General features: G+C 52.7%; 1 protein-coding gene across 7 annotated transcripts; it reads right to left on the bottom strand.

Annotated features, from left to right (window-relative positions):
- Positions 1-1,002: 1,002 nt before the first annotated feature.
- ADAP2 (ArfGAP with dual PH domains 2) lies at positions 1,003-22,877 on the bottom strand. Of its 7 annotated transcripts, none has more exons than XM_041001062.1 (11): positions 22,719-22,877; positions 21,852-21,982; positions 20,534-20,625; positions 17,157-17,236; positions 15,867-15,979; positions 13,883-14,029; positions 7,959-8,042; positions 5,523-5,585; positions 4,283-4,360; positions 3,460-3,682; positions 1,003-1,560 (listed from the first exon to the last, which is right to left on the bottom strand). In XM_041001062.1, the coding sequence occupies exons 1-11, from the start codon at positions 22,810-22,812 to the stop codon at positions 1,526-1,528; spliced, it is 1,140 nt and encodes a 379-aa protein (XP_040856996.1). In that variant the 5' UTR covers positions 22,813-22,877; the 3' UTR covers positions 1,003-1,525. The 7 variants fall into 7 exon arrangements, with proteins under 7 accessions (XP_040856996.1, XP_040856997.1, XP_040856993.1 ...); XM_041001063.1 differs by having other exon boundaries at positions 3,532-3,682; XM_041001059.1 differs by lacking the exon at positions 1,003-1,560 and adding an exon at position 21,500 and having other exon boundaries at positions 3,071-3,682; positions 20,534-20,642.
- Positions 22,878-25,048: the final 2,171 nt, after the last annotated feature.

Raw genomic sequence — 25,048 nt, 5'->3', positions numbered from 1 at the left:
ATATATAAATATCTTTTTAAGATTTTAGTTATTTATTTTCTGGCAAGGCACATATAGAGAGAGGAGGAGAGACAGAGAGGAAGATCTTCTGTCTGATGATTCACTCCCCAAGTGATCGCAATGGCCAGAGCAGTGCTGATCCAAAGCCAGGAGCCAGGAGTTCTTCCAGCTCTCCCACGAGCGCGCAGGATCCCAAGATTTTGGGCCGTCCTCGACTGCTTTCCCAGGCCACAAGCAGGGAGCTGGATGGGAAGTAGAGCACCCGAGACACAAACTGGAACCCATATGGGATCTTGGCACTTGAAGGGTAAGAATTTAGCTATTGGGCCCGGCGCGGTGGCGCAAGTGGTTAAAGGTCCTCGCCTTGCACGCCCGGGATCCCATGTGGGCGCCGGTTCTAGTCCCGGCAGCCCCGCTTCCCTTCCAGCTCCCTGCCTGTGGCCTGGGAAGGCAGTCGAGGACAGCCCAAGGCTTTGGGAACCTGCACCCGCGTGGGAGACCCAGAAGAGGCTCCTGGCTTCGGATCGGCATAGTATTGTCCCGTTGCGCTCACTTGGGGAGTGAATCATTGGACGGAAGATCTTCCTCTCTGTCTCTCCTCTCTGTATATCTGCCTTTCCAATGAAAAAATAATAAAAATAAATCTTAAAAAAAAAAAAAAAAAGAATTTAGCTATTAAGCCATAGCACCAGGTCCCAGGCAATCTTCTTATGGAGGAGACATAGCTGAAAACAGCTTTCATATTGGCAGTTGTCATTACAGGTGGCAGCCTAACCTGCAGCACCCAACACTGGTTTCTTGCACACATATTGTGTACTCCAAGTACATGGACACATGCACTGATTTTTTTTTTTTCCTGAGCCATTTAAGAATCACTCGTTGACACCATTACATTTGACCTCCAAATACTTCAGCGTATGTCTTCTAAAAACAAGAGCATGGCACAATCATACAATGTTACAATAAAATTGGCTAAAATGCACTCATATTTCCAGACTAAAATTCCTTAATTTCTAGCCTTTATGTTATTTTAACTTCAGGATCAAATCAAAAATCACAGTTGGTTGACAAGTCTTCGCTCCTTGAATCCAAAACAGTTCCCGCACAATTTCATCTTTGAGACTACTGTCAGTTCCGAAGGTCCTGGCCAGTTGTTCAGCACAAGGCCTCTAATATGGATTTGCCTGACAGAGTCTTCCTGTTTAGGTTCAGGATAATCTTTCAGGGTGTGGGAGGATGCCACGTGCATGAGGCTGAGTGTCAGGAAGTCCTGGGCTGGACAGCCATCTTCAGCCTGGGAGCGCACCAGACCCTGGGAGGCAAACGTGTTCACCTGTGTGCCACAGCCCCAGGTTCCCAGGGGTTGGCCAGGGGAAGGCCCAGAGAGTCCGGTGGGTATAAAGTCACAGTGTCAGTCCTGACTGTGAGGCACTTTCTCTGGCAATCAGGGCCCAGGTGAGAACGTACCCCCTTGCCACCAGGAGCTCCAGGTGTGCCGTGGACAGCCAGCTCCTAGCTGGACAGGTCACCTGCTGCTGTGGCCACCTTCTGTGGATGAGGCTATAAGGGAAGAGGAGGGAGTTGAGGGAGGTGGACGGTGAGGGCCTGCTGGATGTATGTAACAGCAAGGACACAGGCCTACAGTGACACAGAGAGCTAGAGTCAAAAACAGACCAAAAAAACTCACCTATCCACACCCCTCCACACACACAAAGACACACACCAGAGAAGGAGAGAAAAGAAAAGGCAGAGATACAGAAACACAGAAAGGGGAATAAAAAGCACAAGGGCCGGGGGTTGTGGCACAAGGGGTTAACCTGATGGCATCCCATATTGGAGTACTGGCTTATGTCCTGATTCTGCTCCCTGCTAATGTGCCCGGCAAAATGGCCTCAATACGTGGGCTTCTGCTGTCCATGTGGGAGACCCAATTGGCGTTCCTGACTCCTGGCTTAAGACTGGCCCAACCCCAGCCACTGCAGCCATTTAGGAAATAAAGCAGAAGATGGATGATGTCTGTCTCTCCATCTCAGTTCCCTGTGGTGCAGCGGGGGAAGCTGTTGCCTGTGACACTGGCATCCCATACGGATGCTAGTTCATGCCCTGACTGCTCCACTTTCCATCCAAGTCCCTCTTTTCTTTTCGTTGCTTTTAAGATTTATTTATTTGTATTGCAAAGTCATATATATATATAAAGAGAGAGGAGGAGAGACAGAGAGGAAGATCTTCTATTTGATGATTCATTCCATAAGCAGCTGCAATGCCTGGAGCCGAGCCAATCTGAAGCCAGGAGCATCCTCCAAGTCTCCCACATGAGTGCAGGGTCCCAAGTCTTTGGGCCAACCTCAACTGCTTTCCCAGGCCACAAGCAGGGAGCTGGATGGGAAGTGGGACGGCCAGGATTAGAGCCAGTGCCCATATAGGATTCCAGTGCATGCAAGGTAAGGACTTCAGCTGCTAGGTAAAGGTGCCATGTCCTCAGCTCCCTTTATATTGCCTGGGAAGGCAGTACAGGATGTCCCAAATGCTTGGGACCCTGCACCCACATGGGAGACCCAGAGAAGGCTGGCTTCAGACTGGCCTAGCTCTGGCCATTTCAGCCATTTGGGGAGTGAAACAGCAGATGAAAGATCTCTCTGTTTCTCCCTGTCTCTGAAATTGCACTTTTCAAATAAAATAAATAGGTCTTTAATTAATTAACTAAAGTTTAAAAAGACAAGAATTTGCTACGAATTTCCGTTTCTGAGGCACTGCAGTGTTGGTTTTGGGACAGCAGGGTGCGTGTGTTCAGCTGGGCGTTCTCAGGAGGCGCTAGTGTTGTCCCCAGGGGGACTGCAAGTCAGCTCCTGCTCAGGCTGTACTTTTCCAAGCAACTTCTCCCTTGGGCCCTGGAGGGTCAGGTCTAGCCTGAAAGTCTCCTGCTGTGGCACAACACACCCTCCTCTCTTCAGAGGGCTGGCGGCTCACGGGGAAGCACTCCCTTCCACCCGGGTGACTTCTCTGTGGTGAAGAAGAGGAGCAGGAGAGAGGCAGACAGAGAAAGACACCAAAAATAGCCTTCCCTCCTGCAGTGTGGAAGAATTCAGACCCCCAGAAGCTGCCTGGTCAGGGTTTTCTCATGAGAAAAGGGAAGGAGGATGTGTGGCGGAGGCAGGAAGCACAAGGCTGGTAAGCCTGGGCCGAGCCGGGAGAGGCCGTGTCCAGGGTTCCATCCCACCCTAGCCCCGAGCGTGCAAGTTTTCGCAGAAGAGCTTAGGGCCCATCAGACACTCAAGTGTGTGCAGATTCCCAGCGAGAGCAGCAGGCTTTTCTTCAGCAGCAAGACAAAGTGACAGGCAGCGCGTGGTCAGGGCTACTTTGGACATCACAGCTAAACTCAAGCTAAATTCAGTTGCTGCCCCTGGGGAGCAGACCACGCAGCCACACACAGTCCCTGCCCTCTTAGTTCCCCAGTCTTACCGAGGAGAGGTGTCAGGGGACAAGTCAGGACCTCCCGCAGGCTCTCCAGCCACTCGCGCTGCTCCTTCTCGCTGGGGCAGGTGAGCACGAATCTGCGCTCAGGAGTGACCACGGTGAGGCCGGCTTTCCAGCGGCTGCCTCGGACACCCTTGGGCAGGCCTTCACAGACTTCGTAGCCATGCTCCTTGCTCCCGAGGAAAACCTGGCCCTGCTCAAAGGCATCCTAAAACCCAGGACCGGCACCCTCAGAGGCTGCCAAGCGGGAGAGGTGACCCCTGCCAACCTGAAACGCTCACGGCTCCCAGGCTCTATTTGAGAAGGGGATGTGGCTGTGCCCCCCGACCCCCGGGATTTCTGCTAGGTGGAACCTTGAGTTTGACAGGTTAAAATCCTGAAACACATCACACATGTGTGCATCGTCCGATAGGAAGACACTTATCCCTGGTGGAGGATCAACCAGGCCCACCAACTTAGTGCTTTATTTGGACTTGTCCGCATTTCACCGTGTCAACCTCTTATAAGAGGCAGGCATTCTTATTAAGCCCATTTTTCAGAAATGGAAACTGAGGCACATGGAGTTAAGTGCATCCCATTCCAAGAGGCAGGGTTGTGACAGGAGCCCAGGAGCCCAAGCCACAGCATGCTCTGGCATCCTGGTTGGAGGAGAGCCCTGGGGCCTAGAGGAGGAGCCTACCTTATCTGACCACGGTTAGCAGCAAAGAACTTCCTGCAGGTGAGGCCCTTACACGGGCTGTGGAGGGGGCGGGGAGGGGGGAGGCAAGCCCTCTTGCCCGCTTGCCCGCAGCTGCCGTGCAATGCTTACCAATGGGTTCTTATAATACAGCAGCCTCCGCTCCTGGGGGTCCAGGGCGAACCACCTTTTCTTGAAAGGTTCTTTCTGCTGCAGAAGAAGAAAGCTCCTTACCAAGAATGGCAGAGCCTGGCCTGGCTAGGGGTGGGGGTGGGAACTGAGGACAGATCCCTGAGGCCAGAGGCCAGCCAGGCCTAGCCCCAAGAGCTAGCTGGTCCTGCCAGTTCTCCAGTCCCCTCCGGGCCTCCATGGGCAAACATCCTGGAGGTCAGACACGCTAAGGATGCCTCCTGGGGAGCCTAGGCAAGGGCTCTGGGGACCCTCTCCTCCAACCCTCCACCATCCTCCCTCCCCTGCCAGCTTCTCCCAGCTGCCTCCAGGTAACTCTTGGGTTAACCAGGGCGCTTCCCTCTTTCTCAGGCTGCGGACAAAGAACTCTCAGAAAAAGGAAGCTGGGGCAATCAGAAGTGGCTGCTGCTCGACAAGTCTGAAAGTGCTGGCCTGGGCTAAATCCTAACCTGAGGTCAGCAGACAGTGAGGGCGATGCCCCAGGCCAGGGATGGCAGGAAGTTCAGCAACCTTCGCATGCCCCTCCACCTGCCCAAGGCCCTAGCTCCTGGTCCAGTCCTTTGAACAACCATTCTAGAAATCACCCTAAACCTTTCCAAGAGAAAGCTCTGTCTATCTACTTTCTCCCTGGTTTCCCTTTCTGGCCCTCCCATGCTCCTCCCTCCCCTTATGACCTCCTGCTGACCCTGGACTCCCCCAATATCCAGGCTCTGCCTTTCTGGACACCCCTGCCCAAAGCAACTAGGCCTTCCCTTCCTCCATGGATAAGTGGGGGTGAGCAGCCACAGGGGTGTCCCTGTGGCCAAGTGTGTGTGTGTGTGTATATAAGGGGGAGAGGGTTTGGGCGGGGGGAGCCATGTGCCCATGCGCATGTGCCTCTGGCAGGTGTGTTTACTTTCACAGGGCGGGGGGAGTTGGGGGAAGCTCAGCGAAGCTGAAAGTGATGAGAACAAGAGTGGGGCTGCCACGAGATGAGACGGGGGAAAGGCGCCTGCGCCCACACTGGCTCACCAAGCATCTGACATGTTCTTTAGCCCAGGAATTCACGAGTCTGGCTTTACTTCCCTTTCCTCCCTCTTCACCCCCACCCACTCACCCATTTCCCCAATGCCCCAATTCTGTAGTAACTGCCTACTGGGCAGGGCCTTGCAAGCGCCCCTCCCTGCTCCCATGGGTGACATACCTTTGGCCCCGTCTTCTCCATGAAGCCTTGTTTGAGGTAATTCCGGGTGAGGAGTGGCAGGAGCTGGGAAGAGAAAGACAGAATCTGACCCCCTGCTCATCACTGGGGGCTTGAGGTTCCCCCACAAAATGTTGCTCCACAGCCAAGGGGAAGTGTGCATGGGGAAGGATGTGAGCTGGTGGCCAGCAGCCAGCTGCGTTATATTAAGAACATGCCCTGGGTAGAATTTTCAATGTTTCAGCAGAGCCAGTCCACGGCACCCTCGGTGTGGTCAGAGCCTGCTGGGCGGGGCTGTCTCAGCTGAGTGATTGTTGGGTTACAGGTACAAGTGAAGCTCTGAGGAGATGCTCGTGGCTTTGGGAAACTTATTGGGAGAATCTGGTGTATATTGGGCTCTGGCACAGTCCTAGACCCCCGGGGAGGCAGGTCTTCTCAGCCTTATGGTGTACCCCCATGAAATCAGGCTGCACAGAAACGACAGGGAGTTTTCTCAAGGTCACGAAGCAGGAGGACCAAGGAGCTGGGATCCACACCAGGGAAGTGATGGTGCTCCCAGCACCCCTACATTGTGCTGATACATGTGAACACTCCAGAGCCTCCTGACCAGGGTCCGCTCACTGGTGGGGATCAGGCCCAGGGCCTCCAGGAGGTGACGGCAAGCTGGGCAAATAGAGAACGCTCTAGACCAGGGCTCTGGGGCCTCTGTCTCCAGGCTGCTTCCATTGTGTAGTTAGGAAACCAAGCCATGGATCCAATTCCAGCCTGCGTCCTCTGTCTGTAGAGGCAGGCAGAGACTGACATGGGCCCCCCTGTGCTCCAGAGGCCAGTCTAATAAGTTGGGGCAAGCTTCCAAGAAGAAAGGCCCGTCCCTGGAGCTCCAGGGCCCAGGGCCAAGACTGGGGAACTGCAGAGCCAAACTTGGTGGAAGGAACAACAAGGAAGTGGGCTGGGAGGAGACCAGCTAGGGGTAGAGGGGCATCAGAGAGCATGATGGTAAATGATGAAGGGAAAGGACCACATGGCCGTGGACAGACGACTGGGTTCATCTGCACAGGTCAGCCAAGATGGGAACCTAACAGATGATGTAAGGCTGAGCACCTGTGCCATGTGCCTCTCTGGTCAGCAGTCCTAATGCTCACAGAGGCAAGCCTTGATCAGTTCTGGGTGCTGACTTGGCATGTCCACATCTGGGGCCTTGACCCAGGCTTTGTTGGACTCAGATGGATCCATCTTCAGCATAGCACTGGACCTGGAATGGGCTGCGTCCCCTTCTAGCTCCCTGAAAACCTCTTAACGAAGGAAAATTTAGACTTTCCAGGAGGGTTGAATGGTTGGTAACAAGAAAATCCCAGAAGGAAGATGGCCTTTCCATGCCCATCACTTACAGAATCTTAGAGAGGAACCAAAAATGGGACAGACCAGAGTAGCTCAGAGCCAGAAGAGACTCTGAAGATGACCCTGACCAACCGCCATCTTACCAGATGCTCAGAGAGGAGAGGTGCCAAGGCTTCTAGTAGTCACCCGCAAATTAATAATTGAGTTTCCATGAGGACCCAAGCCTCCAGACTGAAGGTAAGCACACCACATGGGCTTTCACACCCAAGCCTGGCAGAGGTGGCTGTGGAATTCTCCAGTTCTCCATGACCTTGGCCATGGAAGGCTGAGTGTTTCTATTATGATTACGGTGGGGAGGGGCTGGCAGTTTCGTTTAGCTAGGTAAACTTCTGCTTGAAGTGTTAGCATCCTATATTGGCAGCAGTTCCAGTCCCGGCTGCTCCATTTCTGATATAGCTCCCTGCTTATGGTCTGGAAAGACAGTGGAGGATGGCCCAACTCCTTGGGACCCTGCACTCATGTGGAAAGACTCCAAGGAGACCCAGGAGAAACTCCAAGCCTTGGTTTGGCCTAGCTTTGGCTGTTGTGGCCACTTGGGGAATGAACTAGCACATAGATCTTCTGTCTCTCCTTCTATTTCTGTAAAGCTGCCTTTCAAATAAAAATCAATATCTTTTAGAAAAATTACAGTGGGGAAGATCTCAGGGCCTTCCTGAGACCAGAAACCCCACAGTGAAAAGGGGAGATGATAGAAAGAGAATGATTAATTCTGCTAGCATAACGGACTCCTGAAGGGCAAAAGCTGTTGGTAAGTAGCTGTTAGGGATCATGTGTACTTTCCAGTGGCAGAAGGGGTCAGAAACAAAAACCCACACACTGGGTATTTGGTCGCTGTAGACAGCGGCCACGTGTCCTGAAGCAGAGATACAGCTCAGCTTTCTGCAGCTGGCTTTGCCAGGTGTAAGGTTGTGAGCCCCTACCTCACTTCAGTCTTAGGGTCCCACCTGCAGACAGCCCTGGTCTGTCCTGTGAGTGTCTACAAGGTCAAGAGAAGGAAAAGCTGGGGAATACACTTGGAAGCTGGGGCCACGGTGAGCTTACCTCGGATTCTGGGAGCTCAGGAAAGGCTGTTTTTAGGTATTGTAACCGCGCCGCCCGGAGGGCGTTGAACCAGTCCACTATCTCCTGCCAAGAGAGAGATGCACAGCACATTGAGTGGGCAACCCGTGAGAGTGGCATGGTGGCAAGAGCCGCAGGACTCAGGTCTGGGGCACCTGCACGCAGGTCCTACCCAGGGGACATCTGTGGAGGAGGATGTTGTGGCTTCATCATCTACCCTGTGCAGGGAGCACTCTGGGCAGAGCAGAGCACCTACAGAGGCTGCAGGGAGCCAGTGACAGCCTGGGACAGCACTTTTCACATGCTTTGTCTATTTGAGAGATAAAGCAAGCTTTCATCTGCAGAGTCAGGCCAAAGCTTGGAGCTGGGAATGCATCCAGATCTTCCATGTGGCTGGCAGGGACCTAACCACTCAGACCATCACGGCTGCTTGCTCAGGGGTGCATTCACAGGAAATCAGAGGGAGCTGGAACTTGAACTCATGCACTCCAGTGTGAGATGCTGCTATCCCAACGAGTGTCTCAACTGCTCGGTTGAATGCCCATCCCTTCACTTTCTTTTTTTTTTTTTTAAGATTTATTTATTTTTATCACAAAATCAGGTATATAGAGAGAGGAGGAGAGACAGAGAGAAATATCCTCCATCCAATGATTCACTCCCCAAGTGACAACAACGGCCGGTGCTGAGCCAAATCCAAAGCCAGGAGCCAGGAATTTCCTCCAGGTCTCCCATGTGGATGCAGGGTCCCAAGGCTCTGGGCCGTCTTCGACTGCTTTCCCAGACCACAACCAGGAGCTGGATGGGAAGTGGGGTTGCTGTGGTTAGAACCGGTGCCCCTATGGGATCCTGGTGCATTCAAGGCAAGGACTTTAGCCGCTAGGCTAGGCACCAGGCCCCATCCCTTCACTTTCTAATGTGTGCAGGATACACTGGGGATCCCTGGGAAATGCAGGTCAGGGGTGCATGTTTGGAGTAGTGGTTGAGGCTGCTTGGGAGGTTCCTACTGTTCATAGCAGAGTGCCTAGGTTGGAGTCTTGGCTCTGTTTCCGCTTCCAGTTACCTGCCCATGTGCACTCTGGGAATCGGCAGGGGATGGATCAAGTGCTGGGCCCTGCCACCCACATAGGAGACTTAGATGGAGTTCCTGGCTCCAGACTGGCTAGTCCCAGTCCTGGCTGTTGTGGACATATGGGAGGTGAACTAGTAGATGGGAGCTCTATGTCTCTCTTTCTGCTTTTCATATAGATTAAAAATAAATAAATAAATGTAGATTCAGATTAAGTGAGCCTGGAGAGGGGGCCCAGGAATATGTATCCCTGCACAAACTCCCAGGTGACACAATGCTGTGGCTCAGTAAGACACTCTGAGAAAGAAGCTGGGAAAGACATCCTCAGGTGTCAAAGACTGGCCTTCGCCGGGGGACAGAGAGGAACCCAGGACTTCTCTGGGATACTTGGACTGACGTGGCCCTTCCTGCCATCACTCTAGGAGGATGCATTCCTGGGGAACCCTGCCTCACTGGCCTTGCTCTGTTGTATCCACTGGGTTCTCTCAGGCAGCCAGAGTGACTTGCTAAATCCAATTCTGATTCAGTCTATTTCACAGGACGCAGGAAAACATTATGACATGTGGATTAGGCCACCACTTGGGAACCCTGCACCCCATATGAGAGTGCTTGGGGTAGAATCTTGCCTCCAATTCTGATGCAGATCCCTGCTAACAAACCTTGGAGGCAGCAGGCCATGATAGCCGGAGGACTTGGGAGACCAAGATAAGAGTTCCTGGCTCCTGGTTTGGCCTGGCCTCACCCTCGCTGTTTAAGGAGAAAACCAAGAAACAGAAGGTCTCTCTTTGTCTCTTTCACTTTGCCTTCAGATTGATAGATGTATTTTAAAAATGTAAGTTCTCTAACATGACCAGTACCTTGGGAGCCCTTCCACACACCACTGTTTACAAACCACCCAACACAGATTGCCCCTTCCTTGCCCACTCTGTTTTATCCCCCTTCTTTCCTGCCAACCTTATTCTTAGAACATTTTGTTTTCCCTGCAGGTTAGTTTAGATGTGGTAAGGGATGGATTTGGGGCTGCTGGTTTGGCCCAAGCGCTGCTTCTCTAAGAAGCGCCTGACTCTTCAGTCACCCCCACTTCCTGCCCTGCCTTGGTCAAGCAACTGGGTCCTGACTGCACTTGCATAAGTCTCTTCAGACTTATGGAGTTGGGAAGCTGAAAGCCTTCCCCACAAATCTGCAGTGCTGGCCACTGAGGGAACCCAGGGATGGGGAAAGCCATTTGAATATGGCTGCAAAGGAAGAAAACATTTCCCCTTTCCATCTCCTAGGTCAAACACAATGGCCTAGTCTTCCAGACAGCTGTCCTGGGCTTTAAGAACTTAGCTCAGTCTCAGGCACAAAGGGCCTGGAGCCATCCCAGGAAGGTTGTGCTGGGGCCTTCCTTTCCCAACCTCTTTCCAGGCCTCAGGGCCAAATCCAACCTGGAGACATGTTTGTTTGGCTTTTGAAATGTTTGTTTTTTGTTTTTTTTTTCAGTTCTCTATTCAGTGTTTCCTGTTTACCATAGCCCCTACCACTCCTTGATCTAAACACTTCACTTCTAACTTTTAAAAGCATTTATTTGAAAGGCAGAGACACAGAAAGATGGGGAGACATACAGAGATCTTCCACTTGCTGGTACACTCCCCAAATGTCTGCAATTGCCAGGCCTTGACCAGGCCAAAGCCAGAAACCAGGAGCTTCATCTGGATCACCCACACAGGTGACAGGGGCCCAAGCGCTTGGCCGTCACCTGCTGCCTTCTCAGGTGCATTAGCTAGAAGCTGGATCAGAAGTGAAGCAGCAGGGCTAGCGTTGTGGCAAAGTGGATAAAGTAGCCACTTATGAACTTAGGACATCGGCATCCCATGTGGATGCTGGTTTGTGTCTTAGTTGCTCTTCCAATTCAGCAACCTGCTCATGATCTGGGAAAAGCAGAGGAAGATAGCTCAAGTGTTTAGGAGCCCAACACCCACTTGGGAGGCTCAGAAGAAGCTCTTGGCCTCTGGCCTTCGCTGGGCCCAGTTCTAGCTGTCAGATTATTTGGGAGAGTGGACAATGAGTAGAAGATCTTTCTCTCTATAACTATGCATTTCAAATATATAAGTAAATATTTTTTAATTTATTTATTTTTATCGGAAAGTCAGATATACAGAGAGGAGGAGAGACAGAGAGGAAGATCTTCCATTCAATGATTCACTCCCCAAGCGACCGCAATGGTTGGTGCTGAGCCAATCTGAAGCCAGGAGCCAGGGATCCTCTTCCGGGTCTCCCACAGCCCTGGACCATCCTTGACTGCTTTCCCAGGTCACAAGCAGGGAGCTGGATGAGACGTGGGCTGCAGGGATTAGAACCAGTGCCCATATGGGATCCTGGGCGTGTTCAAGGCAAGGACTTTAAGCTGCTAGGTCACTGTGCCGGATTCATTAAATATTTTTAAAATGGAACTAAGGAAAGAAGAAAGGAAAGAAGGATAAAGGCAGAGAAAGAAAGAAGGAAGGAAGAAAAGAAATAGAAAAAAGGAGGATGGAATGAAGGAAGAGTGGGAGGGAGGGAGGGAGAGAGGGAGGGAAAGAAAGAGAAAGAGAAAGGAAGGAAGGAAGGAAGGAAGGATGGAAGAATGGAAGGATGGAAGGAAGGAAGGTAGGAAGGAAGGAAGGAATAAAAAGAGCGAGCAGCCAGAATTTGAAGGTACCAGTGCCACAAGAGGCAGCTTAACTGGCTGTGCACAACACCAGCACCTCCTGTCCATTTTTAAATGACCTACTTAGTTCCTGAAAGTATGAATTACAATCCCCACTCAGGCCCATCTAACAGAGAAGCTGGACACAAAGTGAAATGGAAAGACCAGCCCCATGCTGTCAGAGGCACAACAGAGGGGCACAAGGGAGGCAACCTGGTGTTAGGAGGGCCTGGGTCGTCATGGTACTGAGTGCCATGGAAGGGCCATGCCAATCTGAACTGCACTAAGAGTCAGGGACCCAGCCACATCTCCCAGACAGCATGCGTCCTAAGAATCTGGTGAAATGCACAGAGGGAATGGATCAGGTTGACTCTGACTGAATTTCTTGCTAATTGTGGTCAGAGTCGTTTAACATAGAGGAACAAAGAAGTGTCACATCACTTGACCCTCGGAGTTACAAAACCTGTGTGTCTGATAGAAGGAAAGCATGCACTTGCTCTCTCCCTGTATCGCCTCTTCCGTATCTTCCTCTTTGAGCTCCCAATTCTAATCTCTGAGGAGCCCAGTCACACCTCTTGCCCTTCAAGTGCTATTACAGCACGTCCTCAGCAGCAACCCCTCCCTCTGGAACGATGCCCTGAGCCCACCTCCACACCCAGTAGGGTGCTTCCACGTCTTCTCTGTGTCCCAGTATGTCCTCCCTCCATCACACTGCACCCTGAATGCCTGCCTCCTATCTTTCCTACACTGTGAATCCTTTGAGGCCCACAGCTGTGTCATCTACTCCCGGACACCCTAGAACCTGACTGACCCAGTGCTTTGCACACTGCTGGGCTTGCTCAACAAGAATTCATTAGGAGAGCTAGGGCATACATGAAAGAAGATGGGGTGTGAAGGTAACAACAGGACTTTCCTTTTCTGTCACCACCAGGAGCCAGTAATAACGACAGTGACTAAAGTGTGCTCAAGTTGGTGAATCATGGTTGTTCTACCCTCAGAACCCTTCTGAGCAGTGGGAGTTAGAATCCAGAGACCGGGCCCGGCGCATTAGCCTAGTGGCTATAGTCCTTGCCTTACATGCATTGGCATTCCTTATGGGCACGTTTGTATCCTGGCTGCTTCTCTTCCCATTCAGCTCCCTGCTTGTGGCTGGGAAAACAGTGGAGAATAGCCTGGAATCTTGGTACCTTGCACCCACATGGGAGACCAGGAAGAATCTCCTGATTCCTGGCTTGAGATAAGCTCAGCTCTAGCTATTGCAGCCACTTGGGGAGTGAATCAGCAGATGGAAGATCTTTCTCTCTATCTCTCCTCTCTGTAAATCTGACTTTCCAATAAAAATAAAGCAGATCTTAAAAAAAAAAAAAAAGAAGAAGAAGAAGAAGAAGAATCCAGAGACACAGGATGGAAGGGGCTTTCTGAGACCGGCAGCGTCCCGGACTCCATCTCCAACTGCAGCCCCTCCATGCAGACTGGCATGGAGCCTACTGGGAAACTCAGCTCCCCAGCTCCCATGGGTAGGGCTCAGGACCCATGGGCTGCATGACTCAACATGACCAAGCCTCCAGAACAGGTGGCCGTTTTGACAATTCAGAAACATGGTGGAGCAGTCCCTAAGGACAGTATCCAGCACGGTTCATAGACACTCTCAAAGACCAGCCCCAGCTCCACACCACCCCACTTAGCATCTCTGTCCCTCTTCCCGCCAGGTGCCTGAGCCTGCATGTGCTCCACTCTTGCTGATTCTCTTGGGCCCCCTCAGGCTGGCCTGGGTCCTGGGACCATTAACTCTCACGCATATCTGGATTTCTCAGGGGCCCTGCTAAAATGCAGTTTTCTAACATGATGGATCTGGGTGGGCCAGAACCTCGGCTTCTAACCAGTCCCCAGGTGCCACTGGTGCTATGGGTCTAGGATGGCTGGGAGGCAACAAGGCGAGACCCCATCCAGATTCCTCCTCCCACAGTGAGAATCTGCGGCCTCACATGGATGGGCCATCCCTGGGCATGAACCCAATGCCCGTGGGGGCTGCACACTGTGTCCATGCCACACCCCTACATCAACCCCTCTCCCCATTGCATTCCAACTTTCTCATGCCTGTCACAGAGAAGCCGAGCCTGCGGGGTCCCTAGGCCATTGGGCTGGGGGTGGGCAGAGTCGTGGTCAACTCACTTTCCCACTCTCATGATACACAAACAGGTTCCTGGTGTGGCCGTCTTTCTGGTAGGTGATCTGCAGCCCATGAGGATGCCCTATCTTCTCCGTCTGGAAGGTGGCGTTCAAATCCTTGATGCTGATGACAGCTTTGGGGTTCTTCCCCTGAAAGCGAGAGAGAGAAAGAGGAAGCTCAGGATGCAGACGGCGACCTCTGGTCACCCTCACATAGACCTTGACCCTGATAACCTTGTTGTAACCTTGTATGGGCCTTTTTTTTTTAACTTATTTATTTACTTTTACTTATTTGAAAAGTAAAGAAGACAGACAGAGCTCTCCCATCTAGTGGTTCACTCCCCAGATACCCACTGAGGGCAGGGCCAGACTGAACCCTGGAGCTAGGAATTCTCTTCGGGTCTTTGGAGTGGGCGACAGGGATCCCAGCATTTGGTCCACCACCACCTGTGGCCTCCCAGGGTGCATGTCGGCAAGAAGTTGGAGCCTGAACCCAGGCACTAGATACCAGATGTAGGCGGTCTGAGGGGCATTTACCTGCTGTCCCTGCCCTACCGGGGTGTGGTCTTGAAATGTCCCTGCCATGACATCACAGCACACAGATCTCCCCGAGTCCTGTGTGCAGTTACCATAGGGGTCCTGCCTCGTCAGGCTGGTCTCTCTGAGCTCAGAGGGGTTTGGAAAGGCCTTGACTCAGTCAGCTCTCTGCTGTGGCCTGGGAAAGCAGGAGAGAATGGCCCAAAGCCTTGGGACCCTGCACTCGTGTGGGAGTCCCAGAAGAAGCTCCTGGCTCCTGGTTTCGGATCGGCTCAGCTCTGGCAATTGCGGCCACTTGGGGAGTGAATCATCGGAAGGAAGATCTTCCTCTCTGTCTCTCTTCCTCTCTCTATATATATCTAACTATGCAATAAAAATAAATAAATCTAAAAAGTAAATAAATAAATGTTGAAAATCCTGTTCCATAGTTGCATTGAATCCATTCCAAGCACTCAGTAGCCATCCACAGCTAATGACTGCAGTTCTGGACCCTGCAGACTCAGGAGAATAATTCAGAGAGTTTATGGCAAAGTCGAATTAATAGACCGTGTTGGTGCAAAACTTTTCAGAAACCCATGGCTTGTTTTTCTCACACAGTTCACTCTCTGTGAACTCTGACATTCCTTCCCGTGCAGGGATGGCAGCAAATGCTGAATCCATCCTTACAGTGTTGTAGGGCAAACATCTGAGCAGTCAGCCTTGATTTGTCTTGCTCTTGCACCTATATCCAACCCTTCAGTAATGCATATTCGCTCTACTTCTAAAACACACTCAGATTCTGACCACTCCCACCCAGCTCCCCCACCACCATCCCAGTCTAACACTCAATTATTTCTACCACGGGTTATGCAGTAACTTCCTAACTCACATCTCCACTTCTACCCCTGCTGGTATCCCATATGGGCACTGGTTCAAGTCCTGGCTACTCTACTTTCAATAGAGTTCCCTGCTAATGGCCTGGGAAAGCAGTGGAGGATAGTCCAAGCCCTTGGGCCCCTGCACTCAAGGAGACCTGGAGTCCAGCAAATGCAAACGCTCCAAGTTGGAGGGGGTTGCTGTCCCCCATGATCCTTTCTGCTATACCCCAGCCTTTCCTCCTGCTCCACGGGATTACTCGGGGACACTGCACCTATCTCCCTCCACTCCCTGAGAACAAAAGCTTTGTTCAGTTAACTGGAGTCCCGAGTAGCATACAATAAGCACTCAATAAATGCTTCTTAAGTTGATAAACGAAAGATGTAAGATTGAGCAGCTGTCAAAGGCTCAGGCATGGGCCAGTGAACACTGATTCCAGGTGAACAGTATGGTTTTTGCTGGCCTGGACTGACCGCATGAACAAGCACAAGTGACGGAGTGCTGTGCTTATTCTCAGGGGCTGACCTCAGCCGCAGGACTGGTTAACGCGCTGAGTTGGGGGGTGAGCCGCTGCAGCCACGGCCCCGCCTCTTACCTCCTCCTTGGTGTAGTACTTCAGTAGGCCTTCTCTTGCCAGAAGCACAAACCTCCTCTTCAGGAACTGAGCGTTGTCCCTCCCTCGCTTCCACAGGACGCCCTCGCGATTGCCTTAACCACCAAGAAGGAGACAGGTGAACACCCTACCCCTGGGGGCTGCACAGGCAGCTCACACCCCGAGCAGGCTCTCAGGTATGGCCTGAGTGCTCCCCTCTGCGACTTACTCCAGGCTGACTTCACCACTGCAGCTGCCTCAGGGACCCCATCCCCAGGGGCCAGCACTAATGTAGACCTCTCCCTATGCAGACCTTTCCCTGCCTGGTTCTGCCTGGGGTCAGGCTATGCACTGAGCAGACGGCTGGGGCCACAAGTGCCCCAGGGCTAGGATTCTGTCACCAGGAGCAGACGTTTGGTACAGCTGCTAAGATGCTGCACATAGGAGAGCCTGGCTGGAGACTCAGCTCCTCCATCTCCATTCCAGCCTCCTGCACAGGTAGATGACAGATGATGGCTTCAGTCCTTGGGTCATGCTCAGCCAGGTGGGAGGCCAGACATGAGAGCTAAGTTCCTGCCTCTGCTGGCCCAGCCCCAGCTGTGGCAGGCATTTGGGGGAATGAATGAGAGGATGGAAGATCTCTCTGTCTCTATTCTTCTATCTTTCAAACAAAATCAAAGTAAATCAAGAAAAAGTTTTAAAAGAAGATCCAGCTAATGTATAAGAACTCCAAGTTGTAAGAAGTTGGACCAACTAACCCTTTAGTCTAACATCAGACCCATGACACTGACAACAATGTGTGACCTGCTGACTACAGGAATACTGGCATGCCTAGTAGCCAGAAGACATGAGCATGGACTGCCCGTGGTGCTCTGCGTCCCTTTGGGTCAGGGACAGCCTCAGCTCAGTGAATGAACACTTGCTCCCCTACAACCTGCTGATTCACCTACACATACACACCATGGCAGTCCGCCTCTGCTTGCACTGAGGACCATGAAAGCCAGGAGTAGGGGTGCCTCTCCCTAGCTGGACTCCTCTTCCCCCGGTGACAGTAGCTCTCTATAGTCCCTCCTAAGAATGCACACTACTGCAACTCTGCAGGAACCTCAGACTAATATGTTCCTCCAGTCCATGACCCCAGAACCCCACCTGCTCCTGGGTCGCTGTTCCAAAGGCTGTAGTGAGGGTAGCAGGTATCATCTCTCAAAGGGATCAACTCCCAACACCCAGGCACTTCTGTTTTCTGCATCTTGTTAAAACACAGCTCTCCAAGAACAATGAAAACGGCTTTACCTGGCAGGGAGATGATTTTCCCATCAGCCATAAATTCCTGTCTCTCGTATTTTGCTCGAATCCATTGCTCCTTTAAGACTCTAAAAATGGAGAGCTTCTGGTTAGCTGTGTCTGAAGTGTTCTCTTCCCATATGAACTTGCCAAGGTCTGTGGCTGAGCAGGACAGAGGGGAAATACCATGGCCTGCTCAGGCTACCCTAGGGTTTCTCAGCTTTGGTGCTTATGACTATTTGATGCTAAACAAATATTCTGTGGGAGGGAGCTCTCCTGTGCTTTATAGAATGCTCAGCAGTATCTCTGGCCTCTATGCACCCCAGTGGTGATATCCAAAGGTGTCTTCAGGCATCTCTCTGACATGAGAAGCTATTTCTTCCCCACATCCTGTGGGAGAACCACTGCACTACTGCAGCCCGGCCAGCCTCAACTCTCTAGAGCAATTGGTGCCGACTACCCTGGCTCTCCATACTGCCCTTCCCACTGCACGGACATGAGTGGAAGTCAGAGCGCTCAAGGGCCTCCTGCTGCGGCCTGCCCATGAACTCTGGGCAGGCTGCCCTGGGCAGAGCTGTGGTTTTGGGGGGATCTAGTCACCTGCACCTGGTCTCACTCTATCAAGTACCCATTGTGTGTCAAGGACCACTGCACTTAACACCTCTGCACTTGGGTGATCCCTGAATGCCCTGAGGGCTGCTGAGTGATCACCCTGGCTGGCAGCACCATGTTTGATGCTATCTCAACAAGACACTGTCATCCCCGACTACTACAGGGAAACCATGCCACTGGGAGTGGGATAATTCTACCTGTATGAGTCCCTGTCATCTTTGCCAGGGAAGTTGTTACAAGGTGCATGGGACCTCACCTCCTGGCCATAGAAATGACCTAGAGCCCAGGCTGCTCAGGGCTGCATGGCTCCAAAGCACCAAAGCTAGAGGAGAGACTGGCTGGAAATCCTCTCTGGGGTAGTGGGCAAGGAAAGCAGTCTGGCATCTGCAGTGACCTTGTTGCCTGAACGGAGAGGCCACCTGCCTGACAGGAAGATGCAGGCTCGCAAGCCACAGAGAGTGTGACAGACATGACCCTGGCTGAGTCCCTTGCTGGGTCCTCCTTAGGGCAGCACCAACCTGGGATGACCCTCTTTAGGTGCAAGCACCAACCCCTGAAACTCTCTTTGGTGAAAGCTGCTTTGAATTAGGCTTCTGTCCTTTGCAGTCAAGATTCCTTCCCAACGAACAGTCTGCAAACCCAGAACATGGAAGAGAGTCCCAAGCCAGCCACAGGGAAGGAACCCTGGCCCACAGCCTAGACAGCCACAGCCAGTAACCCTGGAAGAAGGGGACTTACAGGAGCTGCAGATCCCAGGCAGAGGGCTAAAGTGCAAGCTTATGGCAGGAGTCATGCCAAGGAACATCCATGTGGAGCGGGCAGAAAGCAAGCACCACAGACAGAAAGCCTGGGTGCTCAGCCAGCCACTGGAGCAGAGGGACATGTGTCAACAGGGAGGTGAAGAGCAGAGTGGGTTCCTCTTTAGGCACATCCCTTGGCTGGGCTGGGGACCAGGCCACCATCCACAATGGACAGAAAGAAGTGGATCCAAACCAGGCAGGGTAGGGAGGGAATTTATGTGGATTATCTCACTTAATGCTTAGCACCATACTACAACCCCAGCATCACTGTCCAAGACCGGGGTGCGCAGTAATCACAGAGGTCCTTCTTCTCATAGTGGGGCAGTGGTGGGAGGGGCAAGGGAGGAGCAGGGAAGGGATGTGTGAGCAACAGCTGTGTTTCCCCTGCCCCTCCACACAGCGCCAGCATCCCTGGACTGGTCTCAGTGCTGAGGGACTGCAGGGCCAGCCAGGAAAGTTGTGCAATTTGTCTTGTTACCCAAAGGTGCCCACCAAGGCCACATAGCTGGAATGTACCTTGAGTTGGCTTTCACCCCAACCCCTCCAAGCCCCACACAGATGTCTAGGCCTTGCAGAGGTGAAGAGTGTCCAGGCTGATGGGTTTCACAAGGCTTGTGCAATCTTTTGGTTTGGCCTTGTGGAGGCAACTCCAGGGCAGGACTTGAAATTTAATCCATCTGTAATGATGGATTACTGGGGTCTACCATATCCAGATATGAGGTATAATGCAACATGCATCCCTGCTTCCAGATGAAAGATGGATTCCCAATAAAACTATTGGACAAGTGTAGACAATGGGATGCTGGACTGTCTGACTTTGTACCAGCAATGTTGGGGTACACTTAAATAAGAGACTGATGCAATTATAATTCCTTATGAAGGATTATACCACTGTAGTAAAATGGGGAAAATCTGTCAGGGGGTGAGGGATACGGGGAAATCCCAGTCTATATAAAATTGCAACACATAATTCAAAAATTCAAAATAATATATGTATATATATCTTTTTAAAAATGTAATACATCTGTAGCAAATTCACTGTTAAGCTGACAATTTTGTGTTAAGCTACGAGTGATGCCATGAATATCCAATGTCACTTGGCATTGCAGTGACCTTGCTGCCTGATCAGGGAGGCCACCTGCCTGACAGGAAGATGCAGGGTCACAAGCCGCAGAAAGGTTCCCTGGTGATGAGGCTGGGTGCCTGGAAGGAGGGTCAGGCCTAGGCAGTCAGGCCCACAGAGACCCGGGACCCACAAGCACCTGTGTCACACTGATCCCTCAGCTCCAGCAGACCTGACCCCTCCTGTGGCTTCACAGCCGCCACTCTCCAGGACTGCTCCAGTGCCATGATACCAGCACCCAGACCCTGGTGTTGCAAGGGCCAGAAGAAGCCAGCCCTGGTTCTGCTCCTGACAGCCTCAGGTCTTACATCTGTTTCATAAGGATAACAGTAGTGCTTGTCCTAAGAGAGAACTCAGCACAGGAATGCACATGGCCCTTAGCCCAGAGCCTGGTGCACAGGGCAAGCCTGACAGGTATCAGCAGCCGCTGTCACTGTCACCGTTACTAGGTAGGGATCTGCAGCCCAGGCATGTCATTGGAGGGCATGAGAGACCTGGCATAGGTGCATAAACATAACACCGACAGGAAGCAGCTGAAGCAGCAGCAACCCCCCATGGCCATATGGCTAGCCACCACCTGTAAGCTGCAAGCAGAGGGATGGATCATAGAGAAAACCCCCACTTCACAGTAGGAACCGAGGCTCAGAGAAGGGAAGAGACACAAGCGACAGAAACAGAGAGAGGGGCTTGAGCCAGATCGCCTACATGCACTCCACGATGGCCCCCAAAGTGCTCCTGGATCTACCTGCTGCTGGGCCCATAGAACAGAACACCACAGACCAAGGGGCTTGGTAAAGGGGTGAGGAGACCCGGAGACCCTCACCAGACTCCCTCAGGAGTCACCCACTCACAGGCAGTCACTGGCTTGGGGGATGTAATAGAAAGCTGGAACTCTGGCTTCGAACTTGGCCTTCACTCGGAGGTTTCCGTTGTGGGTCATAAACTGCAAGACAGCAGCAACTCAGGGGTAATATTAGAACTTGAAAAAAAAAAAAAAACATGAAATGAAACCACGATCTTCCCAGAAGGCTGCGGGTCCTACCAGCTCCTAGGCTGGGAGGAAGGAACCAGCCCAAAGCAGGAGCCGACCCAGCAGGCTTGGCCCACACCAGGAAGCCCAGCCTGGAGCAGTGAGGGCCCAGGACCCTTTGCCTCCCACAGGTACAGGCCCCCACAGCTATTCCCCTCCCAGCCATGTTCATAGCACTGTAAGAAAGCAAAGCTCAGAGAGGACAGGAGAATGGCCCAAGGCAACACAGCATGTTGCCAGTGGAAAGCTGGGATTTGAACTCAGTCCTGGTTGATTTCTGGCTCCAATGCCCTGCACATCCAGCCAGGCCTCCTGGTCACCTGGAAAATCTGTAGGAGATGGTTCTAGCCCTGGATCCCAGGGCAGCAGGGTTCAGATCCCAGCTCTGCCATCCACTTGCTGAGTTACCCTTGGGAATGCACCTGTCAAAGGGAGCAAAATCTGACAAGGCACACCCAAGGCCTCAGCTTGCTGTGCCATGCTGCTGGATTCTTGACTGTCTTCCAAACCAGGACGTGGGCTTTGGGCGGGCAGGAACCTGCTCTGGCTCGCTGGTTCTCTCCCAGCTCCTAGGGAACAGTGGACCAGCAGGAATCAACCCCTTGCAGCCCAGAGAACTTGGCAGAGTCGGCAGCTGCTTCCACCAAAGTCTTTGACACCCCCAGCCAACCAGCAATTTAGAATTGCCTGCTCCTGGAAGGTTTTCTGGCCCAGAAAGTGTGACCACCAGGCTTGGGGGCTGGGAGGGGGTGCCCTGTATCTCCAGGGGTCAGGAGAGTCCAGGGACCCTCTTTCTGGCTGGAGAGGGAGAGCCACTGACCACCCATTAAGGGACTTCCTCTGCCCCAGTCCAGAAATTCCACGAATAGTAGCAGCAATGATTAAGTGTCTATTTGCTTTGTGCTAGGACTGAGCCAACAGCAGCCCTGTGCAGGAGTGGCAGTGACCCCCAAAAAACAGGTGCAAAAGTTAGGATGAAGTAATCACCTCAGGGCCTTAGGGCTCCTAGGGAAGCAAGCCAGAGAGTCAGGATTTGAGTCCAGGTTTAAGCTGCCAGTCTAACAGGTTACTTGCTGGCCATCGCCCTTGCCCCAGCCTTGTAGAAATGGCACACCCGACCCTGCCTCTTCCCTAACTACCTCCACGATGCTGTCGTCCCAGAAGTCAAGTCGCACGGATTTAACTCTGCTGATGTCGGGGAAATTGCGGTGGACGCCGGAGCAGTTCAGGCAGATGAAGATCCCCAGCTTGTAAGAGGCCCAGTCGGGATCTATGGAAGGGAGCAGGGCAGCTGAGTGAGCTCAAACAGTGCCAGCCCAACTCCTTCTCTCCTGGCTGGTCACCCCGCACGGGGCCAATGAAGTTACCAGCAAGAACCCTCTGGTCAGCCCAGACCTCAGGAAAGGCAGGCAAGCGGGGGAAGGGGGGGCGGGGAAGAAGGATCCTGGAGGGAGTGCCTGGGTTGGGGGTGAGAAGCTAAGGTGAGTGCCAAGGTCAAATTACGGGACTCAGTGGGAACCAAGCACCTGCAGGCGGGAAAGTCTGGCTCCGGGTGCCTGGCATCCATGGGCTCGGGCGCGTGGATAGGGGCAATGAGGAGAACTCCCGGGCTGGGGAAGGGGGCACAGGACAGCCTGGGGTCCCGTGGCGTGCTAGGAGGTCCGAGTCCGAGGGCAGGAGGGGAGCACCTGGTTCTGGGCAAGACTTGGAGAACCCAGATCATGGGCGCGCTGGGCAGAGGGGTGTAGAGGAGAGTGTGTGTGGGTGGGGGATGCCGGCTGGGACAGGCTTGATTCCAGTGTCCAGGATGTAGGGTTAGGGTCCAGGTTCGAGGACAGATCCGAATCCTGCCCAGAGTAGGGAGCCAGGGATCCAAGTCCGGGTGGGTGGTATGTCCGTGTCGGACACGCGGAGGGCTGTCGAGGGCCCTGGGAAATTCACAGCCTGGGTGTTAGGGTCACGCCGGGTCCAGCTGGCGCTGGGGCGTGAGCCTGAGGGGTGCTTACCTGCTGCCCCGCAGTCAGCACAGTGCGCGTTGCCGGTGCCCGCAGACTGCAGCAGCTCCAGCAGCCGCTTCTTGTTGCGCTCGCGGTCGCCCATGGCCCGCCCGGCGGTCAGCGGGACCCAGCCTGGCGGTCCCCCGGCCCGCGGCCGCCCATGGCCAGCGTGCTGCGCACCGCAGGTGGAGCGCACCCTGCCCGGCCGCTGGGCCCGCCCCCCGCCGCCCCGCCCACGGCGCGACCAGCCCGGGAGTTCCGGGGTCGCCCGGGAGGCACCAGCCCCCGCAGCACTCGGCTTGGGGTCCGGAGGTCCAAGCCTGTTGAGCCACTTGCTGGAAGCGAGACTGCTAACAATCTAAACAGCCTTCCTGAGCCTTTGTTCCCCCTCCAGAAAAATAAGGAATAAAGGGAATATGTCTGCTTCTCTCATGGCTCCTTGGAACAGTGGACGGAATCTCACTTCTGCTAACGCGCACTACTGACACAGGAGCTTCCGTCTGCTTAGAGCTGTGGATGCGCAGCCCCGTCCTCGGGAAGCCCTCCAGCCTCGCTGACCTCCTTAGCACTGCCAACTGTGCAGAGAACCCTCTGCGTTACATCATAGTTTGCAGAAATCTCTATCAGTTACACTCCCTGCCCTCAAACGCACTGCAGGTCACACCGGCGTCTGAGGTCAGTAGTTTGGGCTTCTATAAACAACCCCTGCACTATCCGGTAAATGGCTGCCTAGTTGAGTCCCCAGGAAGTGTGGCTTCCCCAGCGTTCCTTTGAACCTCAGACAGTGGCCAACAGGAGGTGTGCCCTTTTTTCCCCCCCAAATATGTATTGGTCTATTAGGCCCAACATGGTAGCCTAGCTGCTAAAATCCATGCTTTGCATTCGCCGGGATCATATATGGGTGCGGGTTCATAGCCCAGCTGCTCCACTTCCCATCCAGCTCCCTGCTTGTGACCTGGGAAAGCAGCAGAGGACGGCCCAAGGCTTTGGGACCCTGCACCCACGCGGGAGACCTGGAGGAGGTTCCTGGCTCCTGCCTTTGGATTGGCACAGTGCTAGCTATTGCGGTCACTTGGGGAGTGAATCATCGGACGGAAGATCTTCCTCTTTGTCTCTCCTACTCTCTCATATATCTAACTTTGTAATAAAAAATAGATAAATCTTTTAAAATATATATAAAATTGTAATACATATAATTACATACATATAATTGTATTTTCTCCTCCATATCTTGATTTCCCCAGAGCACATTTCTCCCAAGGACACCCACCTGCCTCAAAGCATACAGGGGCAGAATTAACATCAACAACTAGAAGCAACCCACCGAATCTCACCTCCTGGCCACCGCCAAGGAGATAGTGCCTGAGAGATCAGTATATCATTAGAAGCAGAATGAGGAAGTTAACCAATCCCACCCTTCTGAGACCCTTTTGTCTCAGAGCCAAGTGCTATTGAGAATAAATTATTTCCTTAGTTCTTAGAGAAATTTGTTTGAGATGAGGTGTGAAAGGTACTAACTCCCAGGCCCAGCACAGTAGCCTAGTGGCTAAAGTCCTTGCCTTGCACACACCAAGATCCCTATTCCAATAGCCCCACATCCCATCCAGCTCCCTGCTTGTGGCCTGGGAAGGCAATTGAGGACAGCCCAAAGCCTTGGGACCCTGCACTCATGTGGGAGACCTGGAAGAAGTTCCTGGCTTTTGGCTTGGTATCGGCGCAGCTTCAGCTGTTGCAGCCACTTGGGGAGTGAATCAATGGACGGAAGACCTTTCTCTCTGTCTCTCCTCCTTTCTGTATATCTGACTTTCTAATAAAAATAAATCTTTTTTAAAAATCTGACTTTACTGGGCCCGGCAGGGTGGCGCAAGTGGTTAAAGGTCCTTGCCTTGCACGCCCGGGATCCCATATGGGCGCCGGTTCTAATCCCGGCAGCCCCGCTTCCCTTCCAGCTCCCTGCCTGTGGCCTGGGAAAGCAGCAGAGGACGGCCCAAGGCTTTGGGAACCTGCACCCACGCGGGAGACCCAGAAGAGGCTCCTGGCTTCGGATCGGCATAGTATTGGCCCGTTGCGCTCACTTGGGGAGTGAATCATCGGACGGAAGATCTTCCTCTCTGTCTCTCCTCTCTGTATATCCGCCTTTCCAATGAAAAAATAATAAAAATAAATCTTTAAAAAAAATCTGACTTTACAATACAAAGTAAAATAAATTTTAAAAAGTTTTCTCTTCAAATAAATCTTGTTCACGTGAAAATTCTTTCGTATGAGACAGAAATGAGTTTGCTGTCATGTTTTCATGTCGAACATACTACAACAAATCCACAGCTTCAGCGTGTGAAGGC

This window comes from Ochotona curzoniae, unplaced genomic scaffold (genome assembly GCF_017591425.1).
Source record: "Ochotona curzoniae isolate NIBS_2020 unplaced genomic scaffold, NIBS_Ocur_1.0 scaffold_2453, whole genome shotgun sequence".
Classification (NCBI taxonomy): domain Eukaryota; kingdom Metazoa; phylum Chordata; class Mammalia; order Lagomorpha; family Ochotonidae; genus Ochotona; species Ochotona curzoniae.
This window is presented reverse-complemented; position numbering and strand designations above follow the sequence as displayed.